The sequence below is a fragment of the Microcaecilia unicolor genome, chromosome 7, assembly GCF_901765095.1.
Source record: "Microcaecilia unicolor chromosome 7, aMicUni1.1, whole genome shotgun sequence".
Classification (NCBI taxonomy): Eukaryota; Metazoa; Chordata; class Amphibia; order Gymnophiona; family Siphonopidae; genus Microcaecilia; species Microcaecilia unicolor.
Window position 1 is genome coordinate 145,077,174 of NC_044037.1, and position 17,849 is coordinate 145,095,022.

Below are 17,849 nucleotides of genomic sequence, written 5' to 3' on the forward strand. Positions count from 1 at the left end.
GAAAGGGGCTCCGGAAAGGGTAGGGTACTATAAAACGTTAGTAAAATTAGTTCGGGTCTGGGGGATTCTAGTGGGGGAGATTAGGGATGGGAAGAGAGGAATCTGGGTGGAGAGAGTGCGCTCCCAGATGTTCTCGTCCCCTCTGGTACTTAGGGATGCTCCCGGGGAAGTGCTGAGGCAAGGGCTACGGAATATCAATTCGGAGAGGATTCCGGCTAAATATCGGGACATTGCCTGGCTGTCCCTACACGGCAAATTATATGTCAGAGAGAATCTGAGAGATAGGAAGATCCAGGACAGGAATTGTCCAAGGGGGGAATGTGTGGGGAAGTTAGAAACCATGGACCACTTTTTGAAGGACTGTCCCTTTTCCCGGGGGGGTGGGTGACAGGGTTTCTGCTCTCCTCCAGATCCCCACGTTCCGTTCCTATACGTATGCGGACTGGGTGTATGGATATCGATTCAAGAGAGGTTAGCTGGATCCGGGGACGGGGTTCTTGATTTCGCTCATTCTCCGGTTCTGTCTTTGGATGGCTCGTTGCCGGGTATCCCTGCACCAAGAAGATCGATCCATTGAACAGGTCAGTTGGGATGTGGTGCGGGCTGTACAGCAAGTGGCGCAATGGGAAAGAGTGGAGAGGGATTCACAGATGGTGTCCTTGTGGTGGAAGCATGTGAGGTTAAAGGCCTTATGATTATAGTTACTGTGATGTTGTGTTGGTTGTAATTTTAGGGGGGGAATAAGGGGGGGAAAAGGGAGGGGGAGGGGTGTATATATGTATAGGGGCAGAAGGGATTGTTTTGGTGATAGAATGGTTTGTGTTAGGCATGTGAATATTGGTATTTATATGATTTCTGTATTTTTGTTATTCGTTGCTGTAAATAAAGAAATCTCCAAGTAACCACCACTCTCTCCATGAAAAAATACTTCCTGACATTTTTCTTGAGTCTGCCCGCCTTTCAACCTCATTTCATGTCCTCTAGTTCTACTGCCTTCCCGTCTCCAGAACAGGTTCGTTTGCGGATTAATACCTTTCAAATATTTGAACGTCTGTATCATATCACCTCTGTTTCTCCTTTCCTCCAGGGTATACATGTTCAGGTCAGCAAGTCTCTCCTCATATCTTTTGTAACGCAAATCCCATACCATTTTTGTAGCTTTTCTTTGCACCGCTTCAATTTTTTTTACATCCTTAGCAATATATGGCCTCCAAAACTGAACACTACTCCAGGTGGGGCCTCACCAGCAACTTGTACAGGGGCATCAACACCTCCTTTCTTCTGCTGGTCACACCTCTGTCTATGCAGCCTAGCAACCTTTTGGCTATGGCCACCACCTTGTCACACTGTTTTGTCACCTTTAGATCCTCAGATACTATCACCCCAAGATCTCTCTTCCCGTCTCACTGCCTAACACATACGTCTCCCGTGGATTTCTATTCCCTAAGTGCATCACTTTGCATTTCTTCGCATTGAATTTTAATTGCCAAAACTTAGACCATTCTAAGCTTCTAGCTTCTGCAGATCCTTTTTCATGTTTTCCACTCCCTCCCGGGTGTCCACTCTGTTACAAATCTTAGTATCATCCGCAAAAAGGCAAACTTTACCTTCTAACCCTTCGGCAATGTCACTCACAAATATACTGAACAGAATCGGCCCCAGCACCGATCCCTGAGGCACTCCACTACTCACCTTTCCCTCATCTGAGCGAATTCCATTTACCACCACCCTCTGGCGTCTGTCCGCCAACCAGTTCCTAATCCAGTTCACCATGTTGGGCCCTATCTTCAGCCTGTCAAATTTATTCAAGAGCCTCCTGTGGGGAACCGTGTCAAAAGCTTTGCTGAAATCTAAGTAGATTACATCTATAGCTCGTCTCTGATTCAATTCTCCGGTCACCCAGTCAAAGAATTCAATGAGATTCGTTTGGCACGATTTACCATTGGTAAAACCATGTTGTCTCGGATCTTGCAACTTATTGGCTTCCAGGAAATTCACTATCCTTTCCTTCAGTATCGCTTCCATTACTTTTCCAATAACCGAAGTGACGTTTACTGGCCTGTAGTTTCCATCTTCTTCCCTATCACCACTTTTGTAAAGAGGGACCACATCCGCTGTTCTCCAATCCCACGGAACCTCTCCCGCCTCTAAGGATTTATTAAACTAATCTTTAAGAGGACCCGCCAGAACTTCTCTGAGCTCCCTCAATATCATGGGGTGGATCCTGTCAGGTCCCATGGCTTATTTTAGCATCAGGCCTCACTGCACAAAATGGGACCCTGTGCTAAAACAACCCAACTTGGGGTAAAATAACCCGACTTAACAGTAGCCCATCTTCATAACTTCCCCCTAAATGTTCTATGTAAAATGAGTTTTATGTGTTATTCAGCATTGAACAGTGTCCACGCAATGCATTATAATATATCAGGCAGTAGTATTACTGAATTGCAATTACTATGCTGTGACAGAATAGCTAAACTCAGAAAAATATATTTATGTATTTACATAGGCAAGTGGAGGCAGTGAACAATTCACAACTAAAAATGTAAATTTAAAAAGAAGGAAAAGAACTCCTTTATATTTTAGGATAGAATCAATCGCAAAAGACTCATTCATACCATCAATGCTTTCATTCTATTAGCTTTGGCTTTCTAAACCCAATATCACATCAAGCCAGTCTGTCTGGTTTGCAGTTATATATTTCAAAACAACTAGGGGTCCTTTTACTAAGGTGCGCTGAAAAATGGCCTGTGCTAGTATAGGCACGAGTTTTGGATGCACGCAGATCCATTTTTCAGCGTGCCTGTAAAAAAGGCCTTTTTTTGGCCAAAAATAGACATGTAGCAAAATGAAAATTGGCACGCATCTATTTTGGGCTTGAGACCTTACCACCACCCATTCACTTAGCAGTAAAGTTTCACATGTTAACAGGGCGGTAATCATCTGCACGCGCACAATGCCGATTACCGCCCGGTTAGCACCATGCGCCAGCAAATAAAATGTATTTTCCGGCGCACATAAAAAATGAAATTACTACCCGGGCCATGCAGTAACCGGGTGGTAGTTCCAAATTGGCGCGCATTGGGTGCACGTAGATGCCTATGTGGCTTAGCAAAAGGGCCCCCTATACTTTTAATTTTACCAGTGACATACCATTCAAAACATGTGTGCTTCACACCATTAGTCCATATAGCTAACAACCATGTTCCTGACAGAAAACACTTATTGACCAATAAAATTCTACCTATAAAAGGATGAGCAAATGACAGGAACCATAGTATCAATCAGAAAATGTCCTTGACATCATGGACCAACGTTCTCCCTATAGCATTATCTTACATTATCCATTATCTTGCATTGCATGGATACTTTCTTTTGAGCATCAGACTCCCTAGGGGAGTTTACTTTTCACATTTGCTCCCAGGTCATCACAATAACAACAAAGGGGAAACTGATACTGTACGCACACATACCTGCAGTGCCTGACTGAGCGCTCTGTCCTCTCTGTTAATGAGAAACACTGAGTAAATCCCAGCATCATAAAGCTTCAGCACTGCCTCATTCAGCTGTGGTGATGCTTTGGTTGGCCCATTGCTGAAAAAGACCGCCACCTTCCTCATCAGAAATCCACTGCGGGCTCGCTTAAAGGTATGCCTGGCTATGAAGGACATGACAGTCTCCAAACTGCGTGCCTTGCTGCTCTGGGGGATTTGCAGGTTTTCAATCTGCTGTATTAGGGCAGTTTTCTTCTTGGAGTCAGCAAAGCGGATCTCAGTAGTGACATCAGTATTGTATGTGACTACAGCTGCACGGGCTCCCCTGGGACAGTTGCTCTCAGCAATCGTTAACTGACTGAGGATTCTTAAGACTGCCTGCTTCATTCTGTTAAAAGCATCTTGGTTGACTCCTAAGGAAGTATCCATTGCAAATGCTAATTCTGTTGGATAGACTGGGCACTCCTTAGGACCTGCAAGGAATGTTTTAAATATATTAAATTCTATATAGCACAAAGAACAACACAAGTCATAAACAAACTAACAAATTTAGAGCAACTCACCAGAACAGCAAGCTGTAAGTAATAAAATGAAGAATAGTTAAAACATTTTTGTGCAAAAATAGCCAATAACATAACACAGAAAGTACACTAGTTAGTAAGTGCCGTTGTATGTCTAGATTATTCTGTTATATGGTATGCTGTTTGTTCAGTTGGAATTTAAATTGTATTAGATTTTCTGCATCTTGTGAATACAAACATATTAAAAAAATAACAGAAAAATGAAACAAAGTAACATATCCAGCACATATTTACAAGTGAGCTTTGTAAATTGGCATACTTACGGCACTTATCTTTGATGTTCCTTACAAGAACACATTTCTTAAAAAAGAAGAAAATATTCAGAATAATATTTCTGTATAATAGAATACTACATTTGACTTCATAAGATATGGTTACTTCGTCTTACAGCCAACCTTGCTGCATACACTCACTTTCATTCAATGGACTAATTTTTTCATATCACCTCACATGTTGATTTAATAATATACATAAAACTTGTGATTTCTAATCAGAAGGAAGAGAAAAAGAGTTAGATTATCCACCTTATAATTGAAAGAGAAAAACGCCTATATTCCGACATAAATCGGGAGATGGACGTCTTTCTCTCGCAGGTGCCCAAATCGGTATAATCGAAAGCTGATTTTGGGCGTCTTCAACTGCACTCCGTCGCGGGAACGAATAAAGTTGATGGGGCGTGTTGGAGGTGTGGTGAAGGCGGGACTGGGGTGCGGTTATCGGCCGAGCAGAGATGGGTGTCTTTAGGTGATAATCGAAAAAAAAGGCGTTTTACCACGATTTTGGGTCACTTTTTTTGGACCCTTTTTTTTCATGAACAAGTCCCAAAAAAGTGCCCCAACTGACCAGATGACCACTGGAGGGAATCGGGGATCACCTGCCCTGACTCCCCCAGAGGTCACTAACCCCCTCCCACCAAAAGAAACCCACTTTACAAACTTTTTTTGCCAGCCTGTATGCCAGCCTCAAATTCCGTACCCACCTCAATGACAGCAGAATGTGTTCTATCCTCTGACAGCCTTTCCCTGGTTCTGATGTGGGTCTCGGGTGAGTGTGACACCTTTTCTGTTAAGGGCACTGCAGAGTCACATCAGCAATGCATTGTGGTGGGTGTAGGGTATTGGGCTCCGTGATTCCACTAGCTTGTGTTAAATGCTCACGATGTTGGTAGTTGGTAGGCTCTACTCCCATGGTGCTCTTCCCTCTGCTTACTGGGTCAGAGTGTGCCCTGTTTTGTTTCCGGTAGTCCATGAGGTAGTTAGTGGCCATTTTTGTAAGCCAGTTTTAGATCCTTTTCATGTGTTAGCCACGTTACAGAACTTAGTTCTTACCTTGAATGTTGCTGAAAGAGGGCATTGTACACCATTCTGCCAGCTGGGTCCTACTGCTAATCTCAGTACTAGCGAGACTCGTTGCCAGTGGGGCACAATCTCTGATCTGCAGTTAACTGTGAGTAAAGGTGCTTATTCAAATAAAGGACGTTTTCAGCGAGATTAGTCTTCAGGTGTCAACTGCTGTGCCAAGGTTATACACCAGCAACAAGTCTTGTCCCTGGAGCACTTTTAGTGGGTACTGCAGTGCACTTCAGGCAGGCAGACCCAGGCCCACCCCGCCCCCCCCACACACACCTGTACCACTTGTGGTGGTAAATGGGAGGCCTCTGAAACCCACTGTACCCACATGTAGTTGCCCCCTTCACCCCTAAGAGCTATGGCAGTGTTGTACATTTGTCCCTCCCACGACCAAATGGCTTAGATTAGGATGTTTCTCAGCTGGGCGTTTTTATTTTCCATTATCGCAAAAAAAAACAAACCGCCCAGCTCAGAAAGGACCAAATCCATGGGCATTTGGTCAGTTCAAACCATATTTTCGAAACAAAAGATGGACGCCCATTTTTTTCGAAAATACGGTCTGTCCCGCTTCTTCATGTACCCGTTTTCGGACCCGTTTTCGATTATGCCCCTCCACATCTACTTGGAGATAAATGAACTGGCTCATTTCCAACACAATTCAAAGAAATTTCAGAAAAGTAGTGGAGAAGTTGTCAAAAACAATGGTCTTTTCTGAGGAGTAATCTGTGTATAGCGAAAAGAAAGACAGATTATGTCACATAACTGCAAGGCACAGTCCATACCCAGTCTATGTCCATGTCCTACACATTCCATAACCCATTCCAGCAAAAGCAATTAGTGCATTAATTAGCGCATGCTAAGTGGCATGTCAACATATTAACTGTTACTACAGCAATGCACTAACAGCACATGCTAATTTAAATGCAAAGATGCTAATTCTGGGTGGCAGAGTGAGAGGAAACTTGGCCTACGCCCCTAATTAGGGGGTGTGGCAAGTTGTGGTAGCAGTAGGATCCTGAAACTGCCGACTAAAAGTGGCAATGAACCTGAGACCTGGGAGTTTGACTCACAGTCCCCTCTGGGAAGGTGCTCTATCCAAGGAGACAAAGGTAAAGGTACCCAGTCTGGCTGGTAGGGCGAGAGCCAGAGGTATGCTGCTGCTGTGGGGACTCATAAAATAAGGCTTGTTAAAATATCCTGGAGGTAAGGGTACTTCAGGAAGAGGGCCAATCTCGTTTGGAAGGAGGAGTACCATTTAGAAGAGCCACACTTCAGTGGGTTTTTTCCCTTCTGTTTCTTGCCCACAGAACCATGGCCTCCGAAGCGTTCATGAAGTAGGTAGTGGAACAGCTGATGGCCAAGCAGAAAGTGATGGACTGATAGTTTTCAAGAACTTTGGAGCAGCAGGGGCAGCAACAGCAGCCACTTCTACAGATGTTGGAGACCCAAACTTGGGAACTACAAAACCTCGAAGTGGACTGTACCAGAAGGAGGTACAATGAGGCTCTGAGGTGGGACTTTTAGTTGATGTGGCTTGTACACCTAGAGCAGAGTGGCAAAAGGGGTTAATCCTCATTAAGATGGGACCCGAGGATGATCCAGATGCTTTTTTAACTACTTTTGAGTGGGTGGGCACTGTCACGGGCTGGCATCTTGAACAATGGGCTATCTGGCTAGCTCCTTACTTGTATTTACCCTTCTGCGCTTCTCTTGCGGCCAGCTATCAGGGAAAAATGCCTCAGAGGGCAATCCCAGGCCTGCATCCACCGGAGGGGCAGTAAGGGGCGCCTTAGAAAACCCCTGTGGCTGAGCTCTTTTAAGCATATATGCATTATGAAGCAATAATACAAAGTCAGGGGAGAAAAACTCGCCCTGGGCACCCGGTTCCAATTCGAGGGCCCCCTCCGGTCTCCAGACCCTCCGCCTCAGCAGGGGTCGTGCCATGTGTCCATCAACCAGCAGGGGGAGATAGAGAGCAGCTTCTTGAACTATGCTACTCTGAAAACAGCTGTACAAGATAGATTAGGCCTCAGTAAGGAAAATTACCAGAGGAAATTTCAAGGCCAGACTTCTTTGAAAAAGGATAGGCCGAGAACCATGACCCAACACCTTATGGACTTTGCTTCCAGGTGGTTGGAGCCAGAAAAATGGTCTGGACAGCAGGTGGTCCAGCTAATAGTTTTGGAACAGTTTTTGAACATTCTCCCTCCACTTGTAAAGACCTGGGTGACAAGGCAGGGTCTCAGGTCTATTGAAGAGGCTACATTACTGGCTGAACACTTTATGGAAACAGAGGACGGTTGGAGGGAAAAGAAAGATGAGCCTGTCCTGAGAGAGGCCTTAGTCAAACCAATAGGGTGAAAAGGAAGGCTTACCTCCCCTAGGGATGGAGAAGAGAGTGCCAGAAAAGGGAGAGAGGGGTGATGGTCCTAAATCCTGGGAACTCGGGAAGATGAAGTGGGAAACCCCAAACCCAGACAGGTCACTCATCCAAGCTTGAGGTGCTTTTCATGTGGGGAGGAAGGACACTTCCAAAAGGACTGCCCCCTGATGGACTGTTCATTTTCAAGAACAGGCATAGCACAGCCGGGGAGGCATGCAAGAGAAAAGGCGGCCCTGAGAAGATAGATACTGGAAGCAACCAATCCCTTATGTCAGGACCCCTAGCTAGAAGACTAAGAATTGGAGAAGGGGTGAGTAGTTATAAAGGGGCAGTCCAGGTTCGCTGTGTTCACGAGGATGTAGAAAGGGAACCTACATATGAGATAGGACGAACCTGGGAGAACCTGGGAGAGGAGAACTCTTCCTTTGAAAGTAGTTGTAGTGGAGAAATTACCTTTCCCTTTGAATTTGGGGAGAGACTGGGAGGGCGTGAAGGAGGTCCTGTTCACTAGAGAGGCCTGGGTTGTGACCAGAACCAAAGATTATTCCAAATCCGAGGACAAAGATTTGAGCTTGGGAGAGATTTTCCTTTTGTCACCCAGGATGTCCTAGGAAGTCCTGGGAAAACCAGGAAGAGTAAGGCCATTAAGAGAGATAAAAAATGGAAAGGGTTGTTGCCCCAACAAATGTAGAGGCCCTTAGTCAAGATACAATAGATGGGTTCTCTGATTGTTGTGTAGGGAAATGCTGAAACCTAACTCTTAAAATATACTGGGACTGGGAGGTGCAGGAAAAGGATGAGGGGGAAGAGTCTGCTCTCCATTTTACCAAGATAAATGACTTGTTATACCGGGTAGAGAAGAAAGGGGAGCAAGTAAAGCACAAACAGTTGATGATTCCCAAGGCATTCAGGAAGACCTTAATGATGCTGTCCCATGACCATCCTTTGTCAGAATTACATAACCAGAATTACACACAGCATTTGAAGTAAGGTCACACCATGGAGAGATACAAAGGCATTATATAACATTCTCCTTTTTGCTTTCCATTCCTTTCTTTTCCTAATAATACCCAACATTCTATTTGCTTTCTTAGCAGCTGCTGCACACTGATCAGAGGATTTCAATGTATCATCATCGATGATACCTAGATCCTTTTCCTGGTCGGTGACTCCTAATGTGGAGCCTTGCATCACGAAGCTATAGTTTGGGTTCCTCTTTCCCACATGCATCACTTTGCACTTGCTCACATTAAATGTCATCTGCCATATGGATGCCCAGTCTCCCAGTCTCATAAGGCCCTTTTGCAATTTTTCACAATCCTCTTGTGGGCATAATCGAAAGGGACGCCCAAGTTTTGCTGAGGATATCCTCGCAAAATGTCCTGGTGAAGAGGCGGGGATATCGAAACAAGATGGACGCCCATATTTCGTTTCGATAATACGGTTGGGATGCCCAAATCTGGAAATTTAGTTCGTCCTTAGAGATGGTCGTCCCTAGACTTGGTTGTTTCTGATTTTCAGCGATAATGGAAAGCAAGGACGTCCATTTTAGAGACGACCAAATCCAAGCCCTTTGGTCATGGGAAGAGCCAGCCAGAACACCAACCGGGCACCCTAGGGGGCACTGCAGTGGACTTCATAAAAAGCTTCCAGGTACATAGCTCCCTTACCTTGTGTGCTGAGCCCCCCAAAACCCACTACCTACAACTGTACACCACTACCATAGCCCTTACGGGTGAAGGGGGGCACCTACATGTGGATGCAGTGGATTTCTGGTGGGTTTTGGAGGGCTCACATTTATCATCACAAGTGTAATAGGTAGGGCGGGGATGGGCCTGGGTCCGCCTGCCTGAAGTGCACTGCACCCACTAAAACTGCTCCAGGGACCTGCATACTGGTGTAATGGACCTGAGTATGACATTTGAGGCTGGCACAAAATATTTTTAAAGATATTTTTTGAGGGTGGGAGAGGGTTAGTGACCACTGGGGGAGTAAGGGGAGATCATCCCCGATTCTCTCCGGTGGTCATCTGGTCAGTTCAGGCACCTTTTTGTGCCTTGGTCAAAAGAAAAACAGGACCAGGTAAAGTTGTCCAAATGCTCGTCAGGGACGCCCTTTTTTCCCATTATGGGTCGAGGACGCCCATGTGTTAGGCACGCCCAAGTCCTGCCTTTGCTACGCCTCCAATGCCCTGGGAACTTTGGTCGTCCCCACGACGGAAAGCAGTTGGGGACGCCCAAAATCGGCTTTCGATTATACCGATTTGGGTGACCCTGTGAGAATTTGTGTCATAAGACGGGTGTCCTTCTCTTTCGAAAATAAGCCTGTGTGTTTCATCAGCAAATTTAATTACCTCACTAGTTATTCCCATCTCTAGATCATTTATAATATGTTAAAAAGCAGTGGCCCCAGCACAGACCCATGCAGAACCCCACTATGTACTCTTCTCCATTGAGAATACTGACCATTTAACCTTACTCTCCGTTTTCTATCTTTTAACCAGCGGATAACCGATCATTTTCAGCAGCATTTAACTGGTTATCACTTCTGAAAATGACTGGTTAGTGCCGGCGATGCAGGGGTCATTCCTGGGGTGTGAGTGGTTCAGGGGCGTAGCTACGGGTGGGCCTGGGTGGGCCCAAGCCCACCCAATTTCGGCCCAGGCCCGCCCATCCAAATTGCAGCAGCAGCAGCACGGCACGACAATAGCAGGGATGACGCACGCAAGCACCCGCTGTGGCTCAGCTGATCAGGCTCCGAGTCCGACAGGACAGAATCCAGCCCGATTTCACTCAGGCCCGCCCACCACCCAAGCACTAGCGTACCACCATTACCACGCAGGCAGGCAGCCGGCCGGGCACCCGCTCAGGTCTCCAGGGCAGGGCAGGCTCCGCCTCCGGACAACATCAGCCCCCGCCGGGCCGGCGCCTACCTTCGGCTTCTTCGGGTCCAGGAATGCCTGCACTTGGCTTGCACAGGGCTGCGCAGGCGGAGTCCTGACAACATCAGCCCCCACCGGGCTGGCGCCTACCTTCGGCTTCTTCGCGTCATAATTTTTCATCCATCCTGCGGTGCGATAGCAGTAGCAGCGCTCACTGGATGACATGCGCACGTGCACGCACGCAGGTGCGAGGCAAGCCTCAGCCTGGCCCTGCCTGGACGTGGGAAGCAAAGGAATTGGCTTGGAAGTTGGGAAGGAAGTTCGAGGAGAGACACCAATCGAGTTCCAGCAGCGTCCAGTGGCACTCTCCAATCCATAACTTTACTGCCAAAAAGGTAAGAAGCCTGCCAGCAGCCCACCCAGCCCAGCAGCAGCCAGCAGGTAATAAAATGGTAAATTCCTTTTTTTTTCATCATAATCTTTTGCCCTGCAGTGAAGAGCCCACCCCGAAGCCCACCACCATGACCTGCCAGCATTTTGATTATTCTTTTGTAATCAAAATGATGACTGTGGTCTGGTAGTGGGCTTCTGGATGGGGGGGGGGGGTAGACGTGCCGGTGCCTAGAGCAATGAAGAGGCCATCCCCACCCAAAAATTCCCCAACAATTTTAATAGTGCCAGAGCTAGCTTAATTTAAAAAAAAAGTTGTCTCTCTCATTTTGGTGGGTTTTTGGGTGGGGATGGTCTCTGCAGTGCCTAGTTTAAAATTTAAAAAAAAAGTGTAGGTGCCAGCGGTTTTCTCTGGGTGGACCGGTGCGTGCAGAAAAAAAGTTAAAAAAAAAATTTAATTCCATAGGGGGTGGGTAGGGAGTAGGGTAGGGCTGATGCTAGGCTACAGGGAGGAGTGGGGTGAAGGATAGAGCTGATGTTTAGCTATGGGATGGATTGGGGGGGGGGGGGTGAGAAGGGAAGGGCTGATGCTGAGCTATGGGGATGGATAGATTATTGGCGGGAAAAGCTGATGCCAGGCTGCTGGGATGGATGGATGGATGGGGTAGGGTAGGGTAGGGATGGTGTTTATGTTTTTGTAATATGTTTTAAAATGAATGTGGGTTGAATTGTGATATGTTTAGAATTGCAGAGATAATGTGGCATAAAAATTTAGAAAATAAATCAATAAATTTATAATTTTTGGTCCTTTATTCTGTAATTGATGAGGGTTGGTCTGTGGTCTGCATGTGACCACGAGCAGATGAGTTTCTGCTGGCATGTGGTTTGTATGGGGATCTATGAGTCTGACTTGTCTGGCTTTTCCAATGGGATGTGTATTGCTGTTGTGTACATTCACTGCTGCCTTTTTAAAGGTACTGTTATTGGAACTGGTGTTATCGTTTGCAATATAGGCTCTAAGAAGCCTCTTTGCAGGATCACAAAGTACTTGGCAACAAAGGGATTTTGTGTTGCTATTATTGAGGTGCTACTACAATTTGAATACATTGTTCCAGGATTGGGGGGGTGCTAAGCTTTAGTAAAAGGGCAACTTTATTATGCTTCTGCTACCTATGTTGTTCGATGTATTATTATTATTTGTTACATTTGTATCCCACATTTTTGCAGGCTCAATGTGGCTTACATGTAACTGTTAATGGTGTTAACTGATTCTGGTCTGAACAAATACATGGTATGAATGAATACAAAGTGATACTGTTGTCGAATAAGGTGCATGTATGGTAGGTACAATTGGGGGAACTTAGAGGGGGAAGAAGAGTCAGGTAATGTCTATTAAGGTCTTTGGTTACATTGTGTTGCAAGTGTCCAGGTATTTTTATGTTGGGTCGGTGGGGTATGCTCTTCTGAACAGGTCTGTCTTCAGTGTTTTCTATATTTAAAACTATTGGTTTTTTCCCCACATTAAGTAAGTGGTTTATGTTGATGCAGGGCAGCTGTTGGGCAGAATCCTTAGAAATCCATCATCAAGTGCATTCTAAGGCATTATTTTGTAGTATCCCAAGAAACATTACTCATGTCTCTCTATCTATCTATCTATCTATCTATCTATCTATCTATCTATCTATCTATCTATATATAGTGCCCACCCATATTAGCTCTGGGCCCACCCAAAATCTCAGGTCTGGCTACGCCACTGGAGTGGTTAAGTCTTGATATTCAGAACTTAATTGGACAGGCTTAGTGACTTAATAAGGACACATAAAAAGCAGACCTATTTTTGCCTGCTAATCCATGGCCAGTTAAGGCTGAATATTGACTTAACTGGTCATGCGCTAGCAGGTGTTGAAAAATCTGAATATTCAATGCCGGTCATCAGAAATGGACCGGCATTGAATATAATGGTTGAATGCTGGCAATGGGCAGTTAAAGTGCTGTCTGCCACCTGCTGAATATCATGGGTATGTTTATTCCTGCGTTGTACTAGCTTAACAATATCAATCAGTTTTAGAACCAGTAGCTCAACAATTAAAAATTTTTTAAAGATTTTACATATGAATAAAAGAAGGAGGAAAACGTCTTATAAATCATCCAGTCTGTGCTTTATTCATTTGACTTTGGAGAGCAAAATTCAAAACTTGCGGTGATGCATATAATCATCGACCAAAAACCTCCACCATCCAAAACCATATGCTGTGCACAAAATGTTACTTAAATAGAAAAACTGTGCAGAGTAACTAGCGGTACATTAATAACCAAGGTAATGTGGTACTTATCTTTGGCTCCAAAAATTCTAACGGACATCCATTTTGCCATCGCTTTATCAAGGGAAAGGAGCTTACTGAGTGACATCATATGCCTGCTGCTGCAGAGTCAAATGAATGGAGCATAGATTGGGTGATTTATGAGACCTTTTCCTCTTTTTTTATTCATATTTAAAAACTTAAATATTTTTTTGATTGGTGACCTACTGGTTCTAAAACTGATTGATATTGTTTTGCTCTATTTGGACCAGAAATATAAGCCTTTGAACTGTCTAGTATTAAGTATTCTTAGAGGGGCATAATTGAACGAAAACGTCTATCTCCATGGGCGTTAATGTCCGAGAATGGGTCCGTGAAGGGGCGGACCGAACCGTATTTTTGAAAAAAATAGACGTCTATGTTTTATTCGACAATTTGTGAGCTGGGCGTTTTTGTTTTTCAGTAATAATGGAAAATGAAAGCGCCCAGCTCAAAAACGAATAAATCCAAGGCATTTGTTCATGGGAGGGGCCAGGAGTCGTAGTGCACTGGTCCCCCTCACATGCCAGGACACCAACCGGGCACCCTAGGGGGCATTTTTACAAAAACAAAAAAAAAGGTAAAAGAGCTCCTAGGTGCATAGCACCCTTCCCTTGTGTGTTGAGCCCCCCAAATCCCCCTCAAAACCCACTGCCCACAAGTCTACACCATTACTATAGCCCTAAGCGGTGAAGGGGGGCACCTACATGTGGGTACAGTGGGTTTGGGGGGGTTGCACGACTAAGCATTAAGCAGCACAATTGTAACAGGTAGGGGGGGGGGAATGGGCCTGGGTCCACCTGCCTGAAGTCCACTGCATCCCCTAACAACTGCTCCAGGGACCTGCATACTGCTGCCAGGGAGGTGGGTATGACATTTGAGGGGGAAAATAAAAGTTGTGAAACATTTTTTGTGGTGGGAGGGGGTTAGTGACCACTGGGGGAGTCAGGGGAGGTCATCCCAGATTCCCTCTGGTGGTAATCTGGTCATTTAGGGCTCTTTTTGGGGCCTTATTCATGAAAAAAACAGGGTCCAGGAAAAGTGCCCTAAATTCTAGCTACAAACGCATACTTTTTTTCCATTATCGGCGAAAGGCGCCCATCTCTGTTCGGGTGATAACCACGCCCCAGTCCCGCCTTCACCACGCCTCCGACACGCCCCCATCAACTTTGTACGCTTCCGCGATGGAGTGCAGTTGAAAACGTCCAAGTTCGGCTTTCGATTATACCGCGTTATTCGTTTTTGGGAGATAAACGCCTATCTCCCGATTTAGGTCGCAATATAGGCGTTTTTGTCTTTCGATTATAAGCTGGTTAGTATACTAGCTTAAACCAGTGCCTCAGATCTCTAGCTTATGTGTATCCAAGAAAACCTTGAAGTGGCAATAATTTATTATTTCTATCCAGCTTTGGGACTTCTGCATTTTTCAGCTACATTCTGTCTCTCTATATTAGGGGTTTTCAACCGAGTCCTTGGAATACACCTAGCCAATCATATTTTCAGGATATGTATAATGAATATGCACAAGATAAATTTGCATGCATTACCTCATTGTATGCAAATCTATCTCATGCATATTCATTGTGGGTATCCTGAAAACCTGACTAGCTAGGTGTGTCCCAAGGTCTGGGTTGAGAACCCCTGCTATATACTAAAGAAGATGTGCATCTGATTTCCATGTGATAGGGAGCGTCTGATTGGTTCTACAAACATCAGTGAGCACCTAAAGCCACTTTTTTGGCATCAGTGGTAAAGTATCTCTCCATTCCTTCCCCCCCCCCCCCCCCATCTGTGATCCAGTATCTCCAACCCTCTCTCAAGTCTCCCTTCCTCTCGCTGGTGATAAAGGGCACCAGCATAATCACTGCTTCCTCTAGGCCCCCCCAGTCTGGTCTTTCTCCCTTCCCTTCCCCCTCCCAGCATATAGTCCAGCATCTCTCCATCTCTCCTCTCTCAACCCCACCCCCAGTCAGCTTCAGACTCCTAGAGGATGCCAGCAATGGCAGTGATTCACACATGCTACCTTGCTACCTGCTCTAAAACGTTCCCTCTGCTGCATGTAGTCCCACCAGAAACAGAATGTTGCATCAGAGGTGGTGGGACACAGCAGAGGGAAGGCTCTGGGCTGGCCACAGGTAGCATATGTGAATCACTGCCACTGCTAGTACTCCCTAGTAGCTTGAAGGTAGATTTGTAAGAGGATAGGGATTTGAGAAACAGGAGGGATGTTAATCCGCAGGTGGGGGATGGAAGAGAGATACAGTTACAGTTAATTTATAGCCTGCTAAAGTCAATTACATAGTTCATAGTGGATTACAGTTCAAGATGATAGATCAAGAAAATCTAGGATGTTACATAATTCAAAAGTTAAAATGAAATAAAAAAATAGCTATACACAAGGTGATTATTATCTTTAACTACTCAATTATTGATTATATAATAATGTAACATCCCGGAGAAGGAAAAAAGAAAAAGTTATACAACATATTACTTTCTTAAAACATGTTTACAAAATAACATTATCTTTAATCCCTTCTTCAAGGTATCAGTTCTAGACTCACACTTTCATTCCTAAGAGAATGACCATAAGTTGGATGCTTGATATACAAATAAACAAGTGAACATTTTCTTTGAAATCACTCCTTTAGGACTAGGAAAAGAAAGATAATATATTCCTGAAGCTATAAAACTGACTTGCCATTGGCTCTGCAAACAAGAGAAATCATATAGTCAGGGACCATACCATACACAATCTTGAAGATCAAACATCCCAATTTAAACAGTACTTTACCCTCATTCATAGGAGCCAACTTTTCAAAATGATTGGGGGTGCTGAAAATTTTTTTTTTTTTACAGGCAGTGTCCCCCCCCCCCCCCCCCCCCCCCCATACCTTAAAATTATATCTACTGCAGTCTTCACCTGGGCAGTGGCAGCGCCACTCATAGGCTGCCTGCAACCTGCACCAGGACTTCTTCCCTGAACAGTCCCACCCCTCAGTCCCCCTGTACTGTGCAAATATAAAGAGATGCAAAATTGAAAAACTGACATATTTCAATCACTATACTATAGGTTAACAAATAAAACAAAAAATGGAAAATATGATATCATTTTAGTGGACTAAATACCGCATTTTTCGGACTATAAGACGCACTTTTTTCCCCCAAAATTTGGGAGGAAAATGGGGGGTGCGTCTTATAGTCCGAAGGTAGCGTTTTTGGACCTCCGTTCCGTACTTACAGGATTCCATGTTCCCTGGTGGTCTAGTGACGTCGGGGCAGGAAAGAGCCCCCTCTTTCCTGCCCATCGCGCTGCTCTCCGTGCTTCTCAATGCTTTCTGACGGTCTCGGCGAGATTCAAAATGGCCGCCGAGAATCTCGGCGGCCATTTTGAATATCGCCGAGACCATCAGAAAGCATTGAGAAGCACGGAGAGCAGCGCGATGGGCAGGAAAGAGGGGGCTCTTTCCTGCCCCGACGTCACTAGACCACCAGGGAACATGGAATGCTGTAAGTACGGGACGGAGGTCCAAAACCCGGACAAGACGCACCGGAGCACCTAGGTTTTAGAGGAGGGAAAGAGGAAAAATTTTTTTTCCTATTTCCCTCCTCTAAAACCTAGGTGCGTCTTATGGTCCGGTGCGTCTTATAGTCCGAAAAATACGTTAGCTTTCAAAGGCCAAAACCTCTTTCCTCAGGTCAGGACAGTATACTGCTGTTATGGTATTCTGTTCTGACACAAGAAAGGAGGGTTTGGTCTCCAAACATTAGTCAAAAATGTATTAAAATTAGTCCAGTAAACATATCACCTTACTTCCATTTTCTGTATTTATTAACACAGCTATCACACTACTTTATCCTAAACTAAAAATAAAATTCATTTTTCCTACCTTTGTGGTCTGGCCGTTTACTGTTTCTAATTGTGTTGGTCCCAGTCTCTTGTTTCTTCTTTCCTCAGTCTTTAACTTTTCCCCCTTTCCATCCATCGTCTACCCCCTCTCTCCCCCTTTTCCTTCCAGCATCCGCCCCCTCTCTTCCCCCTTTCCATCCAGTATCTGCCCCCTCTCTCTCTCCTTTCCATCCAGCATCTGCCCCCTCTCTTCCCTCTTTCCATCCGGCGTCTATTTTCTCCATTCATGTGTAGTTTTTCTCCTCTTTTCCCTTTCCCTCATCTCTGTCAGTATGCCTCTCCTTCCTCTTTCTTCACTCTCCTCCATCCATGTCCACCATTTTTCTTCTCTCCGCCCCTCCATCCATGTTCATCTCAATTCCTCTCTTCCCTCCCCGCCATCCATGTCCAGCATTTTCCCTCTCTCCCCTCCATCCATGTGCATCTCCTCCTGTCTTCCCTCCCCTCCATCCATGTCCATCATTTCTCCTGCCCTCCCCTGCATCCATGTACATCAACTTTCATCTCTCCCCTGCCCTCCCATCC

General features: G+C 45.3%; 1 protein-coding gene across 1 annotated transcript in view; it reads right to left on the minus strand.

Moving 5' to 3' along the window:
- COL6A3 (collagen type VI alpha 3 chain) overlaps nt 1-17,849 on the minus strand; it is a 722,910-nt gene that overhangs the window by 141,356 nt on the left and 563,705 nt on the right. Inside the window, 3 exon segments of the mRNA XM_030209050.1 lie at nt 3,474-3,967; nt 4,058-4,069; nt 4,339-4,375. Coding sequence (XP_030064910.1) covers nt 3,474-3,967; nt 4,058-4,069; nt 4,339-4,375 — 543 coding nt within the window.